The 23019-nt window shown below is 39.0% G+C and overlaps 1 protein-coding gene across 4 annotated transcripts in view; it reads right to left on the reverse strand.

Moving 5' to 3' along the window:
- Positions 1-23019, reverse strand: part of LOC122548401 (cytochrome b5 reductase 4) — a 106789-nt gene that overhangs the window by 79360 nt on the left and 4410 nt on the right. For all 4 annotated transcript variants that reach the window (XM_043687003.1, XM_043687000.1, XM_043687002.1 and 1 more), the window contains exons 2-4: positions 18568-18721; positions 7857-7957; positions 512-596 (exon numbers count right to left, since the gene is read on the reverse strand). In XM_043687003.1, the coding sequence (XP_043542938.1) occupies positions 512-596; positions 7857-7957; positions 18568-18721 (340 nt within the window). The remainder of the gene's footprint in view (positions 1-511; positions 597-7856; positions 7958-18567; positions 18722-23019) is intronic.

Below are 23019 nucleotides of genomic sequence, written 5' to 3' on the forward strand. Positions count from 1 at the left end.
AAGTCAATAGTCAGGATGGTGATGGCTTGGATGGGGACATGCAACCGATGGTGTTCCCATGTATCAACTGCCATTGTACTTCTGGATGATAAAGGTCACAGATTTAAAAGGTGCTGTCAAAGGAACTGTGGTGAATTGTGACAGTGCACCTTGACGATGACACACACTGCTCCAAGTGAATGTCAGTGTTGCACTGAGTAAATGTTTGTGGATGTGATGCTAATCAAGTGGACTGCTTTGTTCTGGATGGTATTGAGTTTCTTCACTGTTGTTGGATCTGCATCCAGCCAAGTGTGGAGTATTACATCACCTTGCTTACACCTTGTAGACAGTAGACACCTTTTGGAGAGTCAGGAGGTAACTTCCTCAGTGGAGGATTCCAACTGCCTGACCTGCTCTTGAAGTTACAGTCAATGGGACACTTACTTTCTTTGCTACTTTACTTTTTTACGCCATGGCTTTACTTTGAGGTTGGTTCACTTTTTCATACAGTAAGAAAATTAGAATCTACCTTCAGAGACAGTTTTAGGTCTTGAAGCCATTCTTCCCACAAGGCATTCCTTCAGCATAGATTCGTAGTTAACCCAACTATGAATCTGAAATATGAAGAAAATAATCACGTCAGTTGGTTTGCTCGGGCTTGCAAGAATTTTTCCACAGAATATTTAAGCAAATACAAAAACTCCTGTAAATACACAGAAAATATAGGTGAAATTTTCCTCATTGCTGAATGACATGGGTAACGAGGTGTCAGTTGGGAAAATAAAGCAAGAACAGAAAAATTAGATTCTCACAATCAAGAAAGAGTAGTCTAATTTTGTGAGTAAGGTTTTACAGGTTAGATTAAAAATGCCATTAGTGAGTGATGAGGAGCCTATGTGCATGCATTAAAATTTCATTATTACCACTTCCACTTTACATATATGCAGTTTGTTATTTTCCCAGGAAGTGGACAGAAAATAGACAGCCACAGTTCTCCACATGAAAGTCTGTATGGGTTCCTGGCAGCTGCAGCTTGTCAGCGCCTTCTTCAGACCTCCACCTTGTTCGGAATTTTCCAATATCTCACGGCACACTCCATGAGCAGCAATTGCCGACATCCTTAATCCATGAAGGTTGGCATTGGACAAGCATCAGCTAGATCACATCACAGATCTCCAACTCACTTAGAATGCTGTTCCACTACTTCAATACTGCACTTTGGAACTCACTGACATCATACATAACCCTGTTGCTGCCAGGCCACTTTGTGTGCAGGGACAGGCACACATCTCATGTGCAGAACACAGTGCATCTCGTTGTTCTTCACTTTCTTTTTTTTGTTCCGACTCACATTGCACCTACTTGAATACGCAAAGCATCTTTCCTTTGCCTTGCCTTTGATGCCTCACTCAGAAATTACATTTTGCCTTTGCTTTTAGCAAAATTCAAAGTCTCTTTGCTGCTACACAACGCTTAGAATACTACCCTTTATTTTATACTATCTTTTAATGTTCTTTGGACTTCTCATGCATCACCTCTCACCTCTCTGCAATAAACTTCATCTGTCACTTATCCATCCACACCAAGGTTCAACATCCGTTTGAAGTTCTATGCAACCCTCCTCACAGTTTACAATTCTCCTAAATTTTGAGTTGTCCACAGACTTCAGCATTATCTGATACATACCAAGGTCTAAATTATTAACATTTATCAGGAGAAATAAAGGTCAAACACCTGTGGAATTCCACCACAAACCAACATTCAGCCTGATGAGTCTCTGTTTCCTATCCCTCAGCTAACTTGGTATCTATGTTACTACTCTCCCTTTAATTCCATGACCAATACATTTCCTCACAATTCTGCTGTTGGCACTGTAAGCAATACCTTTTGGAAGTCCATATCCACCACATTAACAGCCTTCCCACATCAACTCTCTCTTTCACTTCCTAAAGAAATGACCAGCAAGTTAGACAGACTGTTAACATATCCCTGCTGACTCGAATGCAAGGTATCAGGCTGTAAATACAGTTGAGAAGAAGCTGAATATGGAAGGTGCAGAAGGGAGATGAAAAAAAAACAGCAGAAGCAAAGGGAGATTATGAAAAAACTGGTAGTTAACACAAAAGGAAATCAAAAAGTCTTCTACAGGTGGTCCCAGCTTACAAATGTCTACACTTACAAACGAGATCCCATATTAGCATTAATTTTAGGGAACAGACATGAACATTGCATTGTACTTACAAATGGATATTTTACACAGTACTGTGTTCCAAATTACGTGCAAATTGACTTCCAGACATACTCATGAACAGAACCCGTTTGTAGCCAAGACCATCTGTATATGCACATTAATAGTAAAAGGAGAAGTAGGGCCAAAAACATGGATTCACACTTAGAGGCAAAAAGCATGGCCAAGGAGTTTAATTAATACCTTACATATGATATAGATGCTTCCCAGACCATGATGATAGGGGAGGAAACACACATATTAGAAAGGTTTAAAATTAATGAGGAGGCAGTACTGAATAAGCTGTTGGCACTTAGAGTTGTTAAGGGATTGGATGAGATGCATCCAAGGATTTAGAAGGAAGGAAGAGTGGAAATTGCATAGGCACTAACAATAACATTTCAATTTTCTCTGGATTCAGGGTGGTGCTGGCAGACTGGAGAATTACAAACATTATGTTAATTTTCAAAAGGATTGTAGAAGTCCACCCTACAATTATAGACCAGTCAGTTAACTTCAGAGGTGGGGGAATTTCAAGAAACAATTATTAGCGAATAGAATTAATAGTCATACGGAAAATGTAGACTGAATCAAAATGGATTTGATGAAGGAAAATTTTGTCCAAAATGTTGGAGTTGTTTGAAGAGATAACATGGACTGTGTGGAGTGAGTTTATTTTAAATTTCTGAAGAAGCAGGCTCTACTTGAGAACAAAGTGAGGCTTTCATGATGCATTAAACAGACGCACAGACAGTACAGGTTAATCACTAATCTTGCTATGCATAAGAATGAAATACCTCAATACTTTTCACAGCAAGATTGATCTCTTCTCTTGAATATAATTACAATTGTCACATTCCTAAAGGAGGATTTTCCTTTTCCTCCCAAAACTACAGGATGATTCCATGGAGTTTGATTAACAAAGACTGACAAGCTTTGAAGATCTCAGCAGGAATATAATTGTAACCACAGGGTTTGCTGTTTTCAAGCATCTTTTGCATGTTGCAGCTCTCCAAACGATGGTGTTTCACCAATGGTTTCTTGCACAGGTCACTAGAGAATAGTGGAGTCATGGTAGAGGAGCTCTCAGAAATGTTCTTCCAGTATTTTCAGATGACATTGGAATACTTAAAAAGGAAAACATCATCCCATGAATGAAGAAGATTTTGATCACTTTGCGCTTGATGAACCTTGTAATCACTGTCAATTGCAGTAAAACTGCAATTGGTTCTTTGGGAAGGAAATCTGCCATTATACACTCTGGCCCACGTGTGATTCCAGACCTACAGCGATGTGGTTGACCCTCAACTGCTCTTTGGGATATTAAGTTTGGGCAAAAAATGCTGGCCTGGCCAAAGGCGCCTGGATCACGTGAATGAATTTAAAAATATTGATCCTCTTGTCTGTAAATCACACATTAGGAAGGTTATCAAGATGTTGGAGAAAATACAGAAGAGATTCACTAGAATAATATCAGATGAAGGATAAACAAGAGAATTCAATTAATTAAAAAAGGGTGGAGAAGCTTCGAGGAAATCTGAAGGGTTCAAAATTATGAAAGGTTCTCAGAAAATAAATAACAATAAGCTATTTGCAGTACAGACATAGATAATGCAAGCCAATTGACAAAACCAGTACCAAGTTGGTTTATGTAGAGACAGTTGCTGTGATTTGGAGTGCAGGCTTCAAAAGGTAGTGACACAGGTAAGATAACAATAGTCAGAAGAAACAAGAACAGAAATTGCTGGAAAAGCTTAAAAGGTCTGGCAGCATCTGAGGAGAGAAGTCAGACTTAACATTTCAGGTCCGGTGACCCCTCCTCAGAACTGAGAATTCTCAGAAGAAAGTTAGATAGACACTTGAGGAGAAATGTTTCCAGGATATGGAGAAAGAGCAGGAAAACAGGATTAATTGAATAGCTCTATCAAAGTACCAAAAAGCCTCCTTTGTGCTGTATTATCTTATGATTGCATACCTCCAATTACATAAAGAATTGAAGAGGCGTTAAAAAGGTTCTACAGTTGAGTAGTCTGACAAAAAAAACAAGTGCTAATGGTTGTATAATTGGGATAGAGTAGTTTCAGGAAATCATTGTTTTGAAAGGGGACTATTGGAGACACATTATTAGTGCAGCGACTGCATTATTATACGTATAATGTAACGCTACTGTGAATGTTTAAATATTTGCATGATGAGCAAGATAGGTAAATTCACTTTTGCTGAAATTTACATGTTTTGATTAGAACAGGTTATTTTCAGGTAATTAAATCTACAAAATATTGTTTTTTTTTCCCTGATCCCGTTCATTTATGTCTTTTAGGGAAGCAAATCTGCCATCCTAACAGAGTTTGATCTGTACCTGACTACAGTATAGGTGGTCCCTGAATTACAAATACTCGCATTTATGAATGTGATCCCATATGAGTGTTAATTTTAGGGACAATCGGACATGTGATATTTTATCATGTACTTGTGTTCCAACTTGCGTACAAATCAACTCCTGTAACTCGTCAGGAACGGAACCTGTTTGTAACTCAGGGAATGCCTATAATATGACTGACTCTTCACTAGACCTTCATGTGACCTAGTAAGGAAAGAGTGGGTAGCACTACTGCCTCAGTGCTAGGGACTTGGGTTTGATTCCAGCTTTGGGTGACTGTGTGGAGTTTGCAATTTTTCCCCGATGTCTGTGTGGGTTTCTGCCAGGTACTCCGGTTTCCTCTCACAATCCAAAGATGAACAGGTTAGGTGAATTCACCATTGCAAATTGCCCTGTAGTGTCCAGGGATGTGTAGGTTAGCCATGGTAAACATGGGTTTATGTGGATCGGGTGGATCTGGCCGAGATGCTGTTCGGAGAGTCGGTACAGGCTTGATGGGTCAAATGGCCTCTATCAGATTCTATGAATCTATTCTATGATTCAAAACACAAAGAAACAAGTCCAGCACTATCTTTTTATAACAACAAGGGATGGACAATGTATGGCATCAATGTCAGGAACACCCATATCCGGAGAATGTTTACAAAAAAAGAAAAATGCTGATTTTTTCTAAAGAAATCATAGAATCTTGAAGAGGATACGAACATGAAAACACTCAACGAAGAGCAAGAACAGGGGTGCTGTTATAGAAAGAAACAGGAGCCCTGCATCTTAACCTTTTACTGCACATAATCATTTTGTTTTGGAATTATCTGTCACAGAGCTTGTGAAAGTTCCCATCAGTATATTCAAAACAGATCAACAGATTTTTTTTCATTGGGGATATCGAGAGTGGTCATAACAAATTGTATTGGATGGTGCAGCTGGCGTGAGGGACTAAACAGTCTACTACTGCTCCTGTTTCTTAGACTTTACATTTGCTATTCTCAAATGTCAAGATTTCAATAAACCTAAGTAAAGGTTGGGCTAAAGTATCTCTAAAAGGTTATGTTGTCAATGAGATGAGTGGAGCATTAGAAATGTTCTCCAGATTCAATTTATCCGAGTGTGGTTGCTGGGAAGTTTGTTGCATCTTGAATTTGTGAAAGATGTAATTTCAGCCACATTAGCAGACTTTAAGTAACTGGGTCAGAGTTCAGTCATTGACAGTTCAGCATAGCTGAGAGTGTGCTGAAGGAAGCCCACATGCAGCATTTACTTGATGCAGCTTGAAAGATTGAAGCTTACAGAAATTCAGCAGTAGCTTAGGGAAACTAGCTGTTTGATGAAAGCCGAAATTAGGTGCCTTGGAGCAGTTCCATAAATCTTAAGGAACTTGGTCTCAGAAGAATAGACATGAGCAGTTGTTGAGGACGTCAGAGTTGGAGAGTTTCATTTGTTCTAAACTGTGAAATTTTGTGGCTTTATTCTCTTAGTGAGTCTCACTGATCTCAAATTGTAACAAATTTAAATAATAAGAAACATTATTTATCCCTGACAAGTGATCATAAATTAAATTAGGTGATATGGTCTGGGCTTGTACCAATCTACAGTGCAATGCAGTCAGATCTAGCCATCAATGATCTCTTAATTACTTTATGTGCATTGGTACTGAGAGAGTACTTATTCAAGACAAGTATCTCCCATTAATGAACTGTACTTTCAGATATTTGAACCGTACTCTTCCGAAGAAGAATCATGCCAGACTCAAAACATCAACTCTGTTTCTGTCTCCACAAATACTCCCAGACTTGTGGAGTTTCTCCAGCATTCTCCACATTTGTAATAAAGCATACTGAAACTTGAAAGGATTCAGCAAAGATTTACGAGGATGTTTCCAGGATTGGTGAATTTGAGCTACAGGAAGAGGCTGAATAGACTGGGGCACCGTTTTCCCTGGAGTGTCGGAGGCTAAGGGGTGACTTTATAGAGGTATATAAAATCATAAGGGGCATGGCCTTTTCCCTGGGATGGGGGAGTCCAGAACTAGAGGGCATAGGTTTAGGGTGAGAGGGGAAAGATAGAAAAGAGACCTAAGGGGCAACTTTTTCACGCAGAGGGTGTTGCGTGTATGGAATGAGCTGCCAGAGGAAGTGGAGGAGGCTGGTACAATTACAACATTTAAAAGACATTTGGATGGGTATATGAATAGGAAGGATTTAGAGGGATATGGGCCAAGTGCTGGCAAATAGGACTAGATTAGATTCAGATATCTGGTCGGCATGGACATGTTGGACCAAAGGATCTGTTTCCATGCTGTACATCTCTATGATTCTAAATCAAAATTTATCTATATCCTCAAAATATAGTACAAAAATACTAAATTTGTCATAATATTGTCAGATTGTAATGGGGTAAAAATGGAAAAGTGCATTTGCTTTCTGGTACTTAGAAGACGAATTTGAAGCATTGGAAGGATTGTTGCTCGTTACAAAAATGCATGCTCTAAAACCTGATAATCTTCATACCGGTTTAGTTGTTCCTACATGACCGGAGGATTTATGGCTCTCACCTACATACAATGACCACCTAAATCCACTTGGATATTTAACCAGTGGACATCAAACTAGAATTCAGAGCTGTTACTCGGGGTTGCATTCAGTGGGACTGCCCGAGTATAGTCTGACTCAGCACTTTCTGACTCAGACCCTGTAATGATGGGGTTCCCAAACTATGAGTCATGATCCCTGATGATGTCACATGATGATTTGGGGTCATAAGACATGCATTTGGGATTGTGAGCTGAGGCAGCAATGGCGTCTGGCTGGCCAAGACCAAAATAAAACAAAACTAAAGAAAAACAAACTTCATTATGAGGTTAACTGCATCAAATTTATAAAATAGAAATAGCTTTGAATGTTTTATCATGGCAATTTTAATTTTTTTTAATTCAAAAAGTAATCAACATTGGATTGTCAAGCAGCACTTTCAATGCAGATGGCAACTCCTACACATTGAATATTACAACAGGAACAGATTGGTTCATTAAAGCTCATTTAGTTAAGACAGGACAGCATATTGAGGAGAGGACATAAAATCTCCAGAATAGTGAAACATTACGTCAATTGAGCATTTGAATTAGCAATATAACAGTGATAAATCAGACTGCAATTTGAAAGGTGGGGTTTCAAATTTTGTTTGCAAAATGTAGTAAAATGATTGACAAAAAAAAAACAAAGCTCGCATCCCAAAAGTTTTCAAAAATAATCTCCAATTAAACAAACTCACCTGATCAAATAATTCTGTTCCATCACCTCCTGCACCTCTCATGAGCTCCTCCTCTCCTCCGGGGTGATATTCTAAATATGATGTCACGTTATAAACCATGCCTACAATAACAAATATTGTGAATTATTAAGACTTAGGCACACATGTCACAATCTACTTTGTTGGTAACTGCCCCATTTGAAGCAACTTTTACAACAAAGCTAACAAGTCTGTAACGGGTCTAAGAAAGCAAAGTCTTATGATAAACGATATTCACGAGCCCATCATTTGTCAACATTTTGAACATTTGGGGTAAAATTCTGCCTGCATCTACCTCTCTATGCCTTGAAGTGCTTTAAAAGATTCAATGGCATCCCCTTTCATTCTTCAACCCGAGACAGTACACCTCAATTGCCCCTTCACTGTTCATATGACAGTCCTGCCATCCAGGAAACCAGTCTGGTGAACTTTGGTTGTACTTCCTCAATGGCAGTAATATCTTTTCTGAAAGAAGGGGACTAAAATTGCACAACTTTACTCCAGCTGCAATCTAACCAAAATCCTATTCAATTGAAGCAAGAGTTCACTACTCATGTACTCCTTGCAGTAAAGGCAAACATTCCACTAACTTTCCTATTAGTTTGCTGCACCTTGGTTAGCCTTTACACTGCGTTTCCTTTGTATACCCACTCTTTCCAACTTCTTACTGTGAGAGGTAATTTCGGTTTAAACTTTAAGATGTGCCTGGACCACAGACTGATCTATAATAAAAGACAAAACTTTTGTTTCTTTTCTAACAACCATTTTATATACTCAAAAGTAGAGTAGTTTAAATTGTGCAGAATGCTGACAATTTGTGAGCGATAGTAAAAACAAGCAGGCTCTTGATTAATGAAGCCATTCACACAGCAGGGAAGGATGAGTCCTTGACTGATAAGACTCCAGGATGGGGGAACGACTTGAGACATCTGTTTCAGATTAAAGCCTTTGACTGATAAGACTACAGGGTGAGAAAAACAACAAACTTTGGAGACTCTGGAGCCTTTTGTTGCAGACTTTGTGATAAAAATAATGATGTTTTTAAGAATGTGAACCTTATGGCTTGTTGGAGCCAAGGAGAGGAGGGACTTGTGCTATATATAATGGAGACTTTGTAAGCCTCAGCGCGCCTTTTCTTTAAGGGTGCCCGACTCTGCAGACTTGACTTGTTAATAAAACTTTGTTTTCCTGAATTTGTCTAGAGCGATTATTGAGAAGCGATTTTCGTTTCTAACACTTACCATTTAAAAAAATACACTGCATATCTGTTTCTCCTACCAAAATGGATAATCTTGCATGTTTCCATATTAAATTTCAGCTGCTAAGCCTATCCAAATCCTCCTAAAGTTGCTTTACATCTTCCTCACAATACATATTCCCACTCACCATTCACAAATTTGAAAATATTACATTTGATCCCCATGTCCAAGTCATTGATGTAGATTTTGAACAGCTTGGGTTCAAGCACTGCCCTTGCAGTACCTCACTAGTCACATTCTGCCAAAGCAAGAATGACCCATTTATTCCTACTCTCTATGGGAAATTAAAATGGAGGGAAGATCTCATGGTCTAAAGTTGTTGAACTCACTTTTAAATCCCGGAGGATGCAAAGTGCCTGCAGAGGAAATGAGGTGCTGGTCATCTGGCTTGAGTTGGTCTTTGCAGGATCACTGCATGAGAACAAGATGGTGCATTGAACTGATAGGTGAACAAAAGGTTATTCTTGCAGATGGAACAAAGGTGTTCCACAAAACTCAGTCACCCATTAAGGTATGGTTGGTCTCTCCATGCAGATGAGACTGCACTGCAAAAAGCGAATACAGTCTAGATTTATGTAGAAGTAAATCGTTGGGGTGGGGAACGGTGTTTGAAACAATGGAAGATGAGGAGGGAGGAGGTAAAGGGGCAAGTTTACACTTTTTGCAATTGCATGGAAAGATGCCAAGGGGAGTGAGTGATGCTAGGAATGGAAGAGTGGACCAGAATGTTGCAGAGAGGACAGGCCTTGTGAAATGCTCAGAAGGGAAAAGGGAAGATGTATTTGGTTGTGTCATGCTGCTAGAAGTTTGCAAAAATGGCAGACGATGATCCTTTGAACACAAGTTAAGTGCAAATCAAGAATAAGTAGAACTGCCTCAATCTAAAAGGGAGACAGGTGACGGGGTAAGGACTGCAAGAAATGGATCAGCCATGACTGAGAAAAGATGAATTTCACACAGTTTTTAAAGGAAGCACTCAACATTGCAGAGCTTCTCTTCTCAAGAGAGGGGCCAAAGCATGTGTGCCTCTAGGTCTCAAAAATGTAATCTGAATTCATTACCCTCTTTTTAAAAACGTTATTCATGGGATGTGGTGTGTCACTGGTGGGGCCAGTAATTTATAGCTCATCCCTAATTGCCCGGGAGGATGTGGTGGCAGGCTGCCTCCTTGAACCACTGCAGTCTTTGGATTAATCAGAATATTGCTTGGTAAGCCAGAGCAATTCATACAAAATGGAGCTTCTCTAAATGTTGAAAAATATACATAAATAAGGGAGCTTATTTAAGAATTAAATATACCAAAAAATAGAGCAACAATCATTCTACAAACTAATCTCAAAACCTGTATTATTTCAAGGTACTTCATGAAATTAAAAACCAAAATATCCTTTGCTCTACTTGCATTAACACATCGTCTATAAATATATTGAACTATCCCAAAGCACTTCACAGGAATATACCCATCAACACCACTCAACATCAACTACGATAAAATGACTTCAGCTTTCCCAAACATATTTACAACACAAGGGTAGATAGGGACAAAGCAAAGTAATTCTAAATGTGATAGGCAGGTGTTGCTTTAAATCAGTGACAATGCTCCAAGCTGCAGAGGTTAAAGAACAGGACTCAACATGACTGTTACTGAAACTAATCACAGCAATATATGGCACAAAATTCAATGCTTTTTTCAACTTCAATCAAATAAAAATCCCACATTGGAACAAAATATGCCAGTCACAGCTTGTGCATTGACCTGCTTTCATTCTGATTCTCTGACAATGAGTTTTCTCTCTTATTCATAACTTCTAAGAAGCAAATTTAAAAGCAAAAAATAATGCAACAACTCTTAGGATATCATTTTACAAATTGTCTTGATCTTGCTAAAATCCAATTTCTATTGTATTTCAAGATTCTTTTGCCTTGCATGTACTTTTCTCACAAATACAAACACTTATTTTGCACTTTTTCTAAAAGCTGACAAGTTACAGATGCATTCATGCCGGAGACAGTTTACTAAGTGGCATAATCAAGACCAGTGAAAAGTTGCATTATTTTCAATTGGCCATTAGGAAAACAATTGCATATCCATTGGTAGAGAAAACTATTGTATTCCATGGTAGTCTGTAGCTCAACAAAATGGACTTGCTGATTTTTTTTTTCTGCTGTAACATTGCAAACAATTCCCAATCGTGATTTAAAAAAAAGATTCTCACTAATTGTAATGCAGAAAGTAAATGCCCTCTTGTGTTCACAATGCAGAATACGGGGACTTGAAGACAAAGTACCAGAGTGCAAATGACTAGTGAAACCTACACTTGGGTCGAAATCTTCACAGCAGCAGCAATGAGAGTTAGATTGCTGCTGGGCACAAAATTTCCTATGACCTGATGTTAAGGTCTATCAATCCAAATCTTATAGAAATGCGGAGTGCACATCCCTCGGGGAATTCCATCAAAGCTGGATGGTGTCAGGTGAAGACATTGAAAGCTCCTTTTATGGCACTAGCCCTCATATGTTAAGTTTAAAGGCTCATTATGAATGTTAGTGAATAGGTGAGTGAATGAATGTGAGAATGAGTCAGTGGTCAATTGTGTAAATGGATAGTTGGATAAGTGGCTGAGTGGGAAGGTGCTTAAGGTGGCTAGAATACATAGAATAAGTAGAGCACATAAATGGGTAAACAGATAGATAGTGAGGTTGGTTCTGATGGACAAATGGGGAGGGTGAATGAGCAGGTAGTTGAGTCAAGTCAGGATTGGCAGTCAGTGAGAAAGAGGGGTGCATGGCAGGAATGGGGTTAGTAGTGTTTGGCTGGGAGGGTGGTTGAAGATATAATTGGGTTGGAAGGACAGTTGTCAAGAGGGCAGAGAGGGAAATAGTTACCATGGAATTGGAGTAAAGTCTGGTCAGATTCAGAGTATTAGATTTGAGTTGGGTGTGAGGGAGGGGCTGGCTTGTGCAGTTACCTATATGTCAGACAAAGTTTTTATCTTCTGACGTTTTTTGGGTAACTAGCAAAACAAGTACTGCGGAACTATCCAAAGTCACTTACTCTTGCTCATGGGTTGAAAACATTCACAAAGCAGAGGAATTGCCCAATGAAAGGTTAAACTTCCCAGGTAATTCCCACATAGGACAACCATAGAGTCCCACTGTGTGTCTTTAGTTATTTATCTGGTCTCCAGTTTTCAGGACATTGATACATTTGGTCATGAACATTTATACTTCAGAACTGATAGTGTGTTATTTGAGCTACTGTGATGATAGGCACTTTTACACATAGGTTGTAGTCTGGAGAAATAGATAGTGACAATCATCACATGTCTGACCAGGAATCTCTGCTATTTTTATCGCCTGCTATAGGTCGTGTTGTAAGTATTTGCAGGTAGATATTGCCACGTTGTGAAGCAGGCCACCAGGGCAGGATGCAAAGCTGGAAATTTCTGGATTATCGGCAGAGTGCCATCCACTGTGCCACAAAAGCTTTATTTCGAAAGCATTTCAAATCTATTTTAAAATCTTTCAAGCTTGCATGATCAAATCAATATTTTCCACCAAATTCAACAAAGGGGAAGAAGAAATGTAATCATGTGTGACCTTATATCACGTCACATGATAAGGGTAAGACGCTCAAATAGAAGAAAGGAAAATGTGGAATTGCAGTGAAATGCAGGAATTATGCATAAGAACTTGGGCAGTAAGAATTTAAAATAATGCAAGAGTGTAATAAAAATTTTGCCTATCAGTGGCAAAAAGTTTCAGAAGGAAAGTTAAGGCATATCAAAGAATTTATAGTAAAAGCTCAAAGTGTCATACTACTGATATGATGTATTGAACAAATCTAGATTGCTGTTACATCTTTAATCAGTTAGAATGTGTTGCAGGTTTTGATTCTTTAATATGTAAATCTGAGAACTTCTTTCAAGTCACATTTCCAAGATACCTTAAGGTTTTATAAAAGCAGGTGACATCTCAGCTCAGTTAACGGTGTGAGGTTAGTCTGTCTGTATTCCAACCTTGAATGAGACCGGTTCTATTTCCAAGGTAGGAATTTATAAAATGTTACATGAATTGACTGCTTACAGATTGTGTGCTTTTTGAACAAAATAGAATGTATCTGCAAATGCAAATTCACCCCATAGACTTATATGTGTGGGTGCGTGGGTGTGAGGGAAAGACAGAGAGTGTGTGAGTTTAAGTGTGAGTGGGAGAGATGGAGACAGTGTGTGTGAGTGTAACTGAGTATATGCCTGTGAAAGGGGTGTGTGTATTGTGTGTGTGTGTGGGGGGGGGGGAAAGAGAGAGAGAGAGAGAACGTATGTCTGAGAGGGGGTCCACGAGTGTCTGAGTGTTATCAATTGTAAATGTGTATTTGTACGTGTGTGTATAATGTAGTGGGGTCACCTGTACTGTGACGTGAACCCAAGATCCGGTTGAGGTCTCAGGTAACCCCTCTACACACACATGTGCGCACACACACACACTTACACATGATCACACTCACGCACACCTCTCACAGACACACGCTCTCTCTCACACGCGCACACACACGTACACCCCCACATTCTCTCATAGGCATGTACTTCGTTACACTCGCATGTATATGCGCGCGCACATACACACACACTCTCCCCCTCACATGTGTGCGCACACACATTTAAGTCTATGGATTGAATTTACATTTGCAGGTTTGTGTTTGCAGATACGTTCTATGTTGTTCAAAAAGCACACAATCTGTAAGCAGTCAGTCCAAGTGACATTTTATAAATTCCTACTTTGGAAACAGATCTGGTCTGGGGAAACTCGTGGTTGGAATATAGACAGGCTCTAACCTCATACCTTTAATGCATTGTCGGAGCGGAGACGTCATTTTTAAAAATAAAATCTTAAGTTATCTTGGGAATGTGACTTGAAAGAAGTTCTGGGATTTACATATTAAAGAATCGAAACCTGCAACTCATTCTAAGTGATTAAAGACTTAACAGCAAACGAGGTTTGCTCCAATACATTGCATCAACTGTATGACACTTTGATCTTTTACTATTAATTCTGTGCCCTATGATCCTGCCCCACTAGCTGCCTGATGAAGGAGCAGCACTCTGGAAGCTTGTACTTCCAAATAAATCTTTTGGACTATAACCTGGTGTTGTGTGATCTTTAACTACAAGAACAATTCAACATTAGAAAAGTCACCCAACCATCACTTTCTCAGCACCTAAGGTGAGAAATAAGCATCAAACCTTCCGGTGACTTACATGTCGATAGAAAATAAAATGTTTTAAAAATTCAAGCAATATGTCAAAAAGAGAAGAGCAGGAGAAAAAGAGTGGGATTGAGTGGAAAAGTACAAAACAACTGCAAACAAAAATAAAAATTACAAACACTGCAAGTGAAAATGAAATTCCAAATTGGGAGTGGAATTGAAAGAAATAGAAATCTTGGGAACTGGAATTTAAAAGAATGATTACAGCTTTGGTAAAGTGAAATACGCTTCAAATGGCATTAAAAGTATACATTGGCAGTGGCAGTAACTTAATAATACAAATACAGAATAAGTTAAATGAAAATGCAACAGCAAATTGGGAACAAATCTGTATTAGACCACAAGAAATAGGAACAGGAATAAACTCTTCAGCACCTCAAGCCTATTTGTCATTAAATAGGACCATAACTGATTCAACATTTCTCACGTCCACCTTCCTGCCTTTATCATAACCCTTGATTTCCCTACTGATCAAGAAGCTATCGATCTCAGCCTTAAATACACAAAAGGACTCTGTCCCCAAACCTTTCTGTGGCATGGACTTCCAAACACTCTCAATCCTCTGACAAAAGACATTTCTCCTCATTCTCAACCTTAAATTGGTGCCTGTTTATTTTGAAACTATGCCCTCTTATTAAAGACTCTCCCACAATAGGAAACACCTTCTCAGCGTTTACCGTCAAAGCCCCTTAAGAATCCTGTATACATCAATTAGATCACCTTTCTTTCTTCTAAACTCCAGTTATTATAGTCTCAACCTGTTTAATCTTTGGTCATAACACAATTCTTCCATACTAGCGAGCAGCCCAGCAAACTTCTCTGAACTGACTTAAATTATAATATGTCCTTAAATAAGGGGACCAAAACTGCTCAGTACTTCAGATATGGTCTCATGGCATTTTGCACAGTTGCAGTAAGGCTTCCCTACTCTTATACTCCAGGCCCCTTGGAATAAGGGCAACATTCCATCAGATTTCTTAATAACCCACAGTACCTGTGTGCTAGCTTTCTCTGTTTCGTGCACAAGTACCTCCCAGTCCTTTGTTTTGCAGCTTTCTGCAGCTTCTCTCCATTCAAATAATATTCTCTTCAATTGTTCTCCCTTCTAAAATGAACAACGTTGTATTTTCCCACTCCATTTGCCAATGTTTTGACCACTTACTTAACCTATCAATCTCACTGTAATCTGTTTCTACCCCCCTTGCAAACTGCATTTCCATCTAATTTTGAGTCATCTGCAAATTTTACAACAGTACGTTCACTTCCTTCCTTCAAGTCATTTTTTCTAACTGAAAAAGAATCCCTTATCGCCACTTGCTGTTTCCTCTCCATGAACCAATTCTCAATCCATGCTAATACACTACCTCCATCACCCTGGGGTCTCACCTTACAGCTTAACCTTTTGTGAGGTACCTGGTCAAACTTAAAAAACAAAAACATTGTAAATTTAAAAGTTGTTCAAAACTAAAAGTCAGATTAAAAGAAACACAATCTCAGTGTTCCAATTTTATTGCCAAATAGCTAAATATTGTCATCAGACTGATATTTAGTCAAACTTAATCCTACAAGAAGGGCAAGAATGGCCATGTGGATAATTATGTTTCTTTTTCTATCTCAGAAGTGTAATGGTGCAGAAGGAAACCATTCAGCACACTTTCCTACACTGGTTCTTCAAACTAGCATCATTACTTCGTGCCAATCTCCTGTTTTTCTTGATAACTTTGCACACCGATTCTATCCAAATAATCATCCCAATGCTGAGTGTCTTAATTGAATCTGCCTCCATCACACTTGCAGGCAGTGCATTCCATATCCTAACTGCTTGCTGAGCAAAACTTTTTTTTTCTCACATCACCCTTGCTTCATTTGGATATCATTTTAAATCTACGTTCTCTTGCTCTTGTTCCTTTTACAAGTGGGAACAGCTTCACCCTATCTACTCTGTCCAGATAATACATGATTTTGGTATCTCATGAGTGTCCTCTCAACTTTCGTCCCTCCAAGGAGAACAGTCCCAACTTCTTCAACCTTTCCTCATAGCTGAAGTTTCTCATTCCTGGTACCATTCTTGTAAATCACTTCTGCACACCTCCAATGCATTCACTGAACAAAGAACAATACAGCACAGGACAAGCCCTTTGGCCCCTGCAAGCTTATGCTGACACATTTTGCCCTTCCATACCAAAACTGTCTTCACTTACAGGATCTATATCCCTCTATTCCCTTCTTATTTATGTATTCATCCCAATGCTTCTTGAATGCTGCTATTGTGTCTGCTTCCACCATCTCCTCTGGCAATGCATTCCAGGCACTTACCACCCTTTGTGTGAAAAACATGCCTCGCAAATCTCTTTTAAACTCCCCTCCCCTTGCTCCTTGAACCTGTATCTCCTAGTAATTGGTACCTCCATTCTGGGAAAAAGCTTCACACACTTTCCATTTTATCTATTCCATTCGCAATCTTATAAACTTCTATTAGGTCTCTCCTCAATCTCCTGCGTTCCAGTGAAAACAAATCCAGTCTATCCAATCTTTCTTCAAAGCTAAAATCCCCCATGCCAGTCAACATCCTGGTAAACCTCTTCTGTACTCTCTCCGAAGCATCCACATTCTTCTGGTAGTGAGGTGACCAGAACTGTATGCAATATTCTAAATATGGCCAACTAAAGTCCTATAAAGCTGCAGCATAACTTGTCTATTCTTAAACTCAATACCCCTTCTAATGAGGGCATGCATGCCATAAGCCTTTTTTACTATCTTACCTACATGCGCTGCCACCTTCAGTGATCTGTGGACCTGCACACCCAGGTCCCTCTTCATATCCTAAAGATTCTGTCATTCACTGCATAATTTCCACCTGTATTTGACCTTCCAAAATGCATCACCTCACATTTGTTCTGATTAAACTCATTTGCCATTTTTCTGCCCATTTCTCCAACTGATCTCTATCCAGCGGTATCCTTTGACAATCTTTCTCACTATCCGCTACTCTACCAACCTTAGTATCACCCACAAATATACTAATTAGACCAGCTACATTTTCCTCCAAATCATTTGTGTATATCACCAACAGTGGAAGTTCCAGCACTGATCCCTGTGGAACACCACTAGTCACAACCCTCCATTCTGAAAAGCATCCTTCCACTGCTACTTTCTGTCTCCTATAACTAAGCCAGGAACCTCATCTGCACCTATTCCACCAACTTGTCAATGTCCCTCTGGAGTGCCACACAGTCTTCTCACAGTTTATAATTCTTCCAAATTTAGATTCATCTGCAAACTTTGAAATTGTCCCTGCACACCAAGATCTACGTCATGTATATCATAAAAAGCAAGGGCCCCAGTACAGATCCTGGGGATCTCCAGTACAAACCTTGCTTCAGACTGAAAAACATCCATTGACCATTACTTGGTTTCCTATCACTCAACCAATTTCGTATCTAGGTTGCGCCTGTCCCTTTTATACCAAGACCTGTAAGGTGGCCAAACCTTCAGAATTCACAATCTAAAATAAAATGTGTGGACACTTATCCATGCTAGGGTTAGTTAAAGAACCTTATAGTGGCATTGGAGTATTAGGATGAAACAAAAGGCCTTACTGATGTCATCTCAGAGCAAAGTTGAGTTATCCAGGTTAGTAGGACTAGTTCGTTTGGGCTAATGCCCGAAACGTTGATTCTCCTGTTCCTCAGATGCTGCCTGACCTGCTGTGCTTTTCCACCAGCACACTTTCGACTCTGATCTCTAGCATCTGCAGTCCTCACTTTCTCTTAGTGCGATTGGAGTCATACATGGGGCAGAAAAAGTAATAGCAGCAAGGTCTTCTTCCCAAAAAGACATTAGTGAATCTAACAGGTTTTTCATAATACAACAGACTCATGGTCATTGTTACTAATATAAATGCCATCACTTAGAACTGTGAATGCTTGCCTGCTTTTAGAGCTACTGTTTACCAGAACAATCATAGTTCTGCCAAAAGGCCCATTTCCAACATGTTGGATTGTCATCAAGTTGGATCGGTCTAGAATTAAAATTGAGAATTTATCATAAAAAATCTTCACTATCACAATTTTCTCTTTTTGAAGTAAAAATAAGTCCATTAATGTTCAACTTCCACAATTCCAAGATTACTACTTTAACTTATGTCTCTTGCTTTTGGCTGTCCTACCTCTGATACACATCCAGCAGTCAGTCTTCTTATTGTGTTTAGCAAGTTCTTCCTCTGTTACTGCAATAAGCCTCCCATGCAATCCTGTCATATCCTTTCCGCTCTTTGTTAGACGGATCCAGTCCATCAGACTTCGACCTGGTTTCAGCTGCACCTTTTGGGGAAGGATATCATAGATTAATAAAGACATTGTGGAAATGGCACTTAGCTTCACATGAAAATTTAGATTAAAAAATGAAGAGGCTTAATATCTAGAAACAAGACATATCCATGGGATTTAATTAATGTGGTATTTACAAGACACAACTTCAGTCTAAAGACCAGCAATTTGTTCAGATATCTTACAATGACATTACAAGCACTTGCAGGTCAATTGCTGAAGTGTATGATACACATATTTTGCTACTTATAAACCTTGAAATTTCAAATCTGGGTTCAAAATATACAAGCTATAGTAGGCGAATTGAAAGTTTGCGTAATGCCTCTGAAAATGTAATTACAAGTCAACCAATTTGAGAAAATTCACGTGGTGGACAATTGGAAGTAGCAGAATCTGAAAGGAGCTGATCATCCAATCGCAGGTCATATCTCTCCTGCACTTGCTGTGAGAAAGTGAGTCCATCAATAGCAAGCATGAGAGAAACAGGCTGTGATTGAAAGAGTTGAGAGTAGTGGGAAGGTAAGTAATGGTGCAATGGATTGAACACCAGAGTGGAGGTAAGAGATTGCAAAGGAGAAAGCCTGCTGGTGATGGAGGAATGGCAGAGTACAGGGGGGGTAAACAGTTGGCTGAAAAGACAGGCAGGAATCTGCAGCAGGACACAAGAGGCTGCCAGGTGAGCAAGCAGCAGCAGAGGCAAGGCTGCCACGTGAGGGAGGAGTAGGAGTTTGGGTTTTGGAATCCCGACAAATGTACTAAGGGGATGTGTATCAGGGAAGATTCCCTCCATGTGCACAGAGGAGCGCCAAAGGAGGCAAGCTCTTTCTTTCCTGCTTTTCGGTTCACATGGAAAAAGACATGATTCTCACTGTACTCCATCTTCCAATGCCCAGCGCATTACAGCTTTGGAGGCCGAATGAGGTCCTTAACTGTCCATTAATTGGGTAGTTAAGAGCATCAGAGTGCACCTTAGTATGCATCTTGCCCAACTATGGAATCATATAAAATAGTCTAGGAGGTGGGCAGGAAGGCAGTGGACTGGTCATCTGTCTTATAACACATATTTCACAAGCCTCCCTGACTGCTCAAGAAAATACCTTCAACCAAGCCAATAAAGGTCACCACAGGGAAGACTTCTGAAAGTTTGGAAATCTCTTCTGCAAACAGCAATTGATGTGAGAAGAATAATAATGCGAGATCAATACATAAACCTAAATCTTAAACTGTGATCTGAAATACAGTGATAAGGGTAGTAATTGCTGATTAAAATGTTCCATCTTTATGCATATGCAATTTGTGTGCAAGTTATTTTGAAAAAAACTTTTATTATTAAAATGCTTTATTGTGTAGTAACTATTGAAATACTGTGGCAGCTTGAAAATTACTGCCTGACCATGTGCTGTGACTTTAATTTTAATGGAAGGTTGATAACATCTGACGATAATGATTAATTCTTGTAATTATGCTTGTGCGACTCCAAACATTCCACATGTCAATACAAATACAATAAATGATGATACTACATGATACTACATGTAACAATGCAGTTAGTGAGAATGAAGGAAGAACCCTGGAAAATCAAAAGTAGTCCCCAAAACACAAAAATTCGACCCACTTTAAAACTTCAAGGTGGATGTCACAGTTCAACTTCGATGCAATAATTTCATTTGTTCCCAAGGTATTTATTTTCTGTTACTTTGTACTCAAACCAGTAGATCATAAGGCTAAGAAAATTAATTTAAACGTACAACACAGCGTTCTGATTAAAATGCATGACTTCTTGAATACTCCATCCAGTTCTGGTCATTGAAAGATAACGGACAATAACAACAATGTACTTTAAAAACGTAAGAAAAAGAAGCTGGACTAGGCCAAATGGCCTTTTGAGCTTGCTCTGCCAGTCATTACAATGATGACTAGATTTATACCTCAATTCCACCTTTCCACGTATTCCTATATCCCCAGAATCTCTTAATATCCCTTTAGCATCCAAAAATCTATCACTCTTAGTCTTGAATATACTCAACATCTGAACATTCCATTATATGATAAAGAATTCCAAAGAATCTACAATCCTCGAAATGAAGACATTTCTTTGCACCTAGTCTTATATCGTTATACTGTAATATCTTATATTTGATGTGAGAGTCACCATTCTAGATTTCCAGACCAGATGAAACATCCTTCCAATATTTCCCTGTCAAGTCTCTAAAGACTTTGATATGTTTCAGAGGATTCTAGTTTTTCTAAATTTCATGTAATATAGCCCCAGGCTCCTCGATTTCTCATCATGTGATGATTTTTGTAGGCCAGAAATTTACTGAATTTTCACTACATTCCTTCTAAATGAAGAACATGCTTCCTTAAGTTAAAAAGTCCTAACGTATACAATATTCCACATTTAGTATGCTCCCACTTAAACCTTATACAATTTCAGTAAGAAATCTTCACTCTCATATTCTAATTCCTTTAAAAAAAAGTTAACATAGAAGGGGGTGACCTTATAGAGGTTGACAAATTTCAGAGCTTCGAGCCTTGCCAATGGCAGAACAATTAATTAGGGTGGCACAGTGGTGAGCACTGCTGCCTCACAGCACCAGAGACCCGGGTTCAATTCCCAACTCAGGCGACTGACTGTGTGGAGTTTGCACATTCTCCCCGTGTCTGCGTGGGTTTCCTCCGGGTGCTCCCACAGTCCAAAGATGTGCAGGTCAGGTGAATTGGCTATGCTAAATTGCCCGTAGTGTTAGGTAAAGGGGTAAATGTAGGGGAATGGGTGGGTTGCGGGTCGGTGTGGACTTGTTGGGCCGAAGGGCCTGTTTCCACACTGTAAGTAATCTACTCTAATTAAAATCAGTGATATGTAAGAAACCACTATTAGAGGACTTTCAAATCATGACCACGACAGAGAATCTGCAACTAAAGCTAATAGGATACTTTGTTGCACTCATACAGCCATTCACAATAAATTAAAAGGCATCATTTTGTCAATATATCATTCGGTAAATCAGAAAAGATAATTTAAAGTGGTGGATAATATACTGAAAAGGCAATAGGAAAGCTACAAAAACAATTTCAGGATTAAATAACCTCAGCTACTTAGATATATTCAAGAACATTTGTTTTTACAGATGCATTGATTTTGAGGTGAATAGATGGAAGTCCATAAAATAACAAAAGTCTAGATAGTTGATACATTATTTCAGTTAATACACTGTTGTTCCTCAGTAACCTGCTCAAAACAAAATACAATGAGGTTTGTCAGACATGACTACCCGTCATGAATCCACGCTGGCTCTCCTTGATTAACTGAAAATTTGAAGTGCTCAGTTACCCTATCCTTGATTATGGACTCCAACAATTTCCCCAACAGACATGTTAGGCTAACTGGTCTTCAGTTTTACTAATTTCCTTATTATAAATATTTTACTTCCAATAATTTTATTTCCTTATACACTATTAATTTCTTGATTCTAAGACTAGAGTCCAGAATCTAAATCAAGGAAACAATGACGGCGTGAGGCATGAGTTGACTATGACGGGTTGGGAAATGTTACTGAAATGAATAACAGCGGATAGGAAATTGCAAACATTCAAAGAATGAATGGATGAACTACAAAAATTCCTATTGTGGGCAAGAGTGCAAGGGGGTCAGTGGCCAAACCATGACTTTACAAGGGAAATTAGAAATAGTACTAGATCCAAAAACAGAGGTGTACAAATTAACAGGAAAAGAACCACATGGCTGAGGATTGGGAACAGTTTAGAAACTCAGCAAAGGAGAACAAAGGGAATGATTAAGAAGGCGAAAATAGAGATTGAGACTAAGCTTGCAGGAAACACAAGAACTGACTGTAAACGTTTCTATATGCAAACAGAAAAAGATTGGTAAAACCTAACGTAGGTCTCTTACAGAGGAATTTATAATGGGGAAACAGAGAAATGGTTAATGAATGAAATTCATACTTCACTTCTGTCTTCACAAAGAAGGGTACAAATAACAGAAATTACAGGGAACACAGGGTTTAGTGAAAGGAGGAACTGAAGCAAATTTGCATTTGTAGAGAAATGGTATGGGAGAAATTGGTGGGATGGAAGGCTGATAAATCCCCAAGGCCTGATAATCTTCATCCCAGAGTACATAAGGAGAAGTGGCCCTAGAGATAGTGGATGCATTGGTGGTCACCATTCTTTAGACTCTGGAAAAGTATCTACAGATTGGACTGTAGCTAATTTAATACCACTATTTAAAAAAAGACGACAGCAAGGAAACAGGAAAGTACAGACCACTG

Source organism: Chiloscyllium plagiosum, chromosome 3 (assembly GCF_004010195.1).
Source record: "Chiloscyllium plagiosum isolate BGI_BamShark_2017 chromosome 3, ASM401019v2, whole genome shotgun sequence".
Taxonomy (NCBI): Eukaryota; Metazoa; Chordata; class Chondrichthyes; order Orectolobiformes; family Hemiscylliidae; genus Chiloscyllium; species Chiloscyllium plagiosum.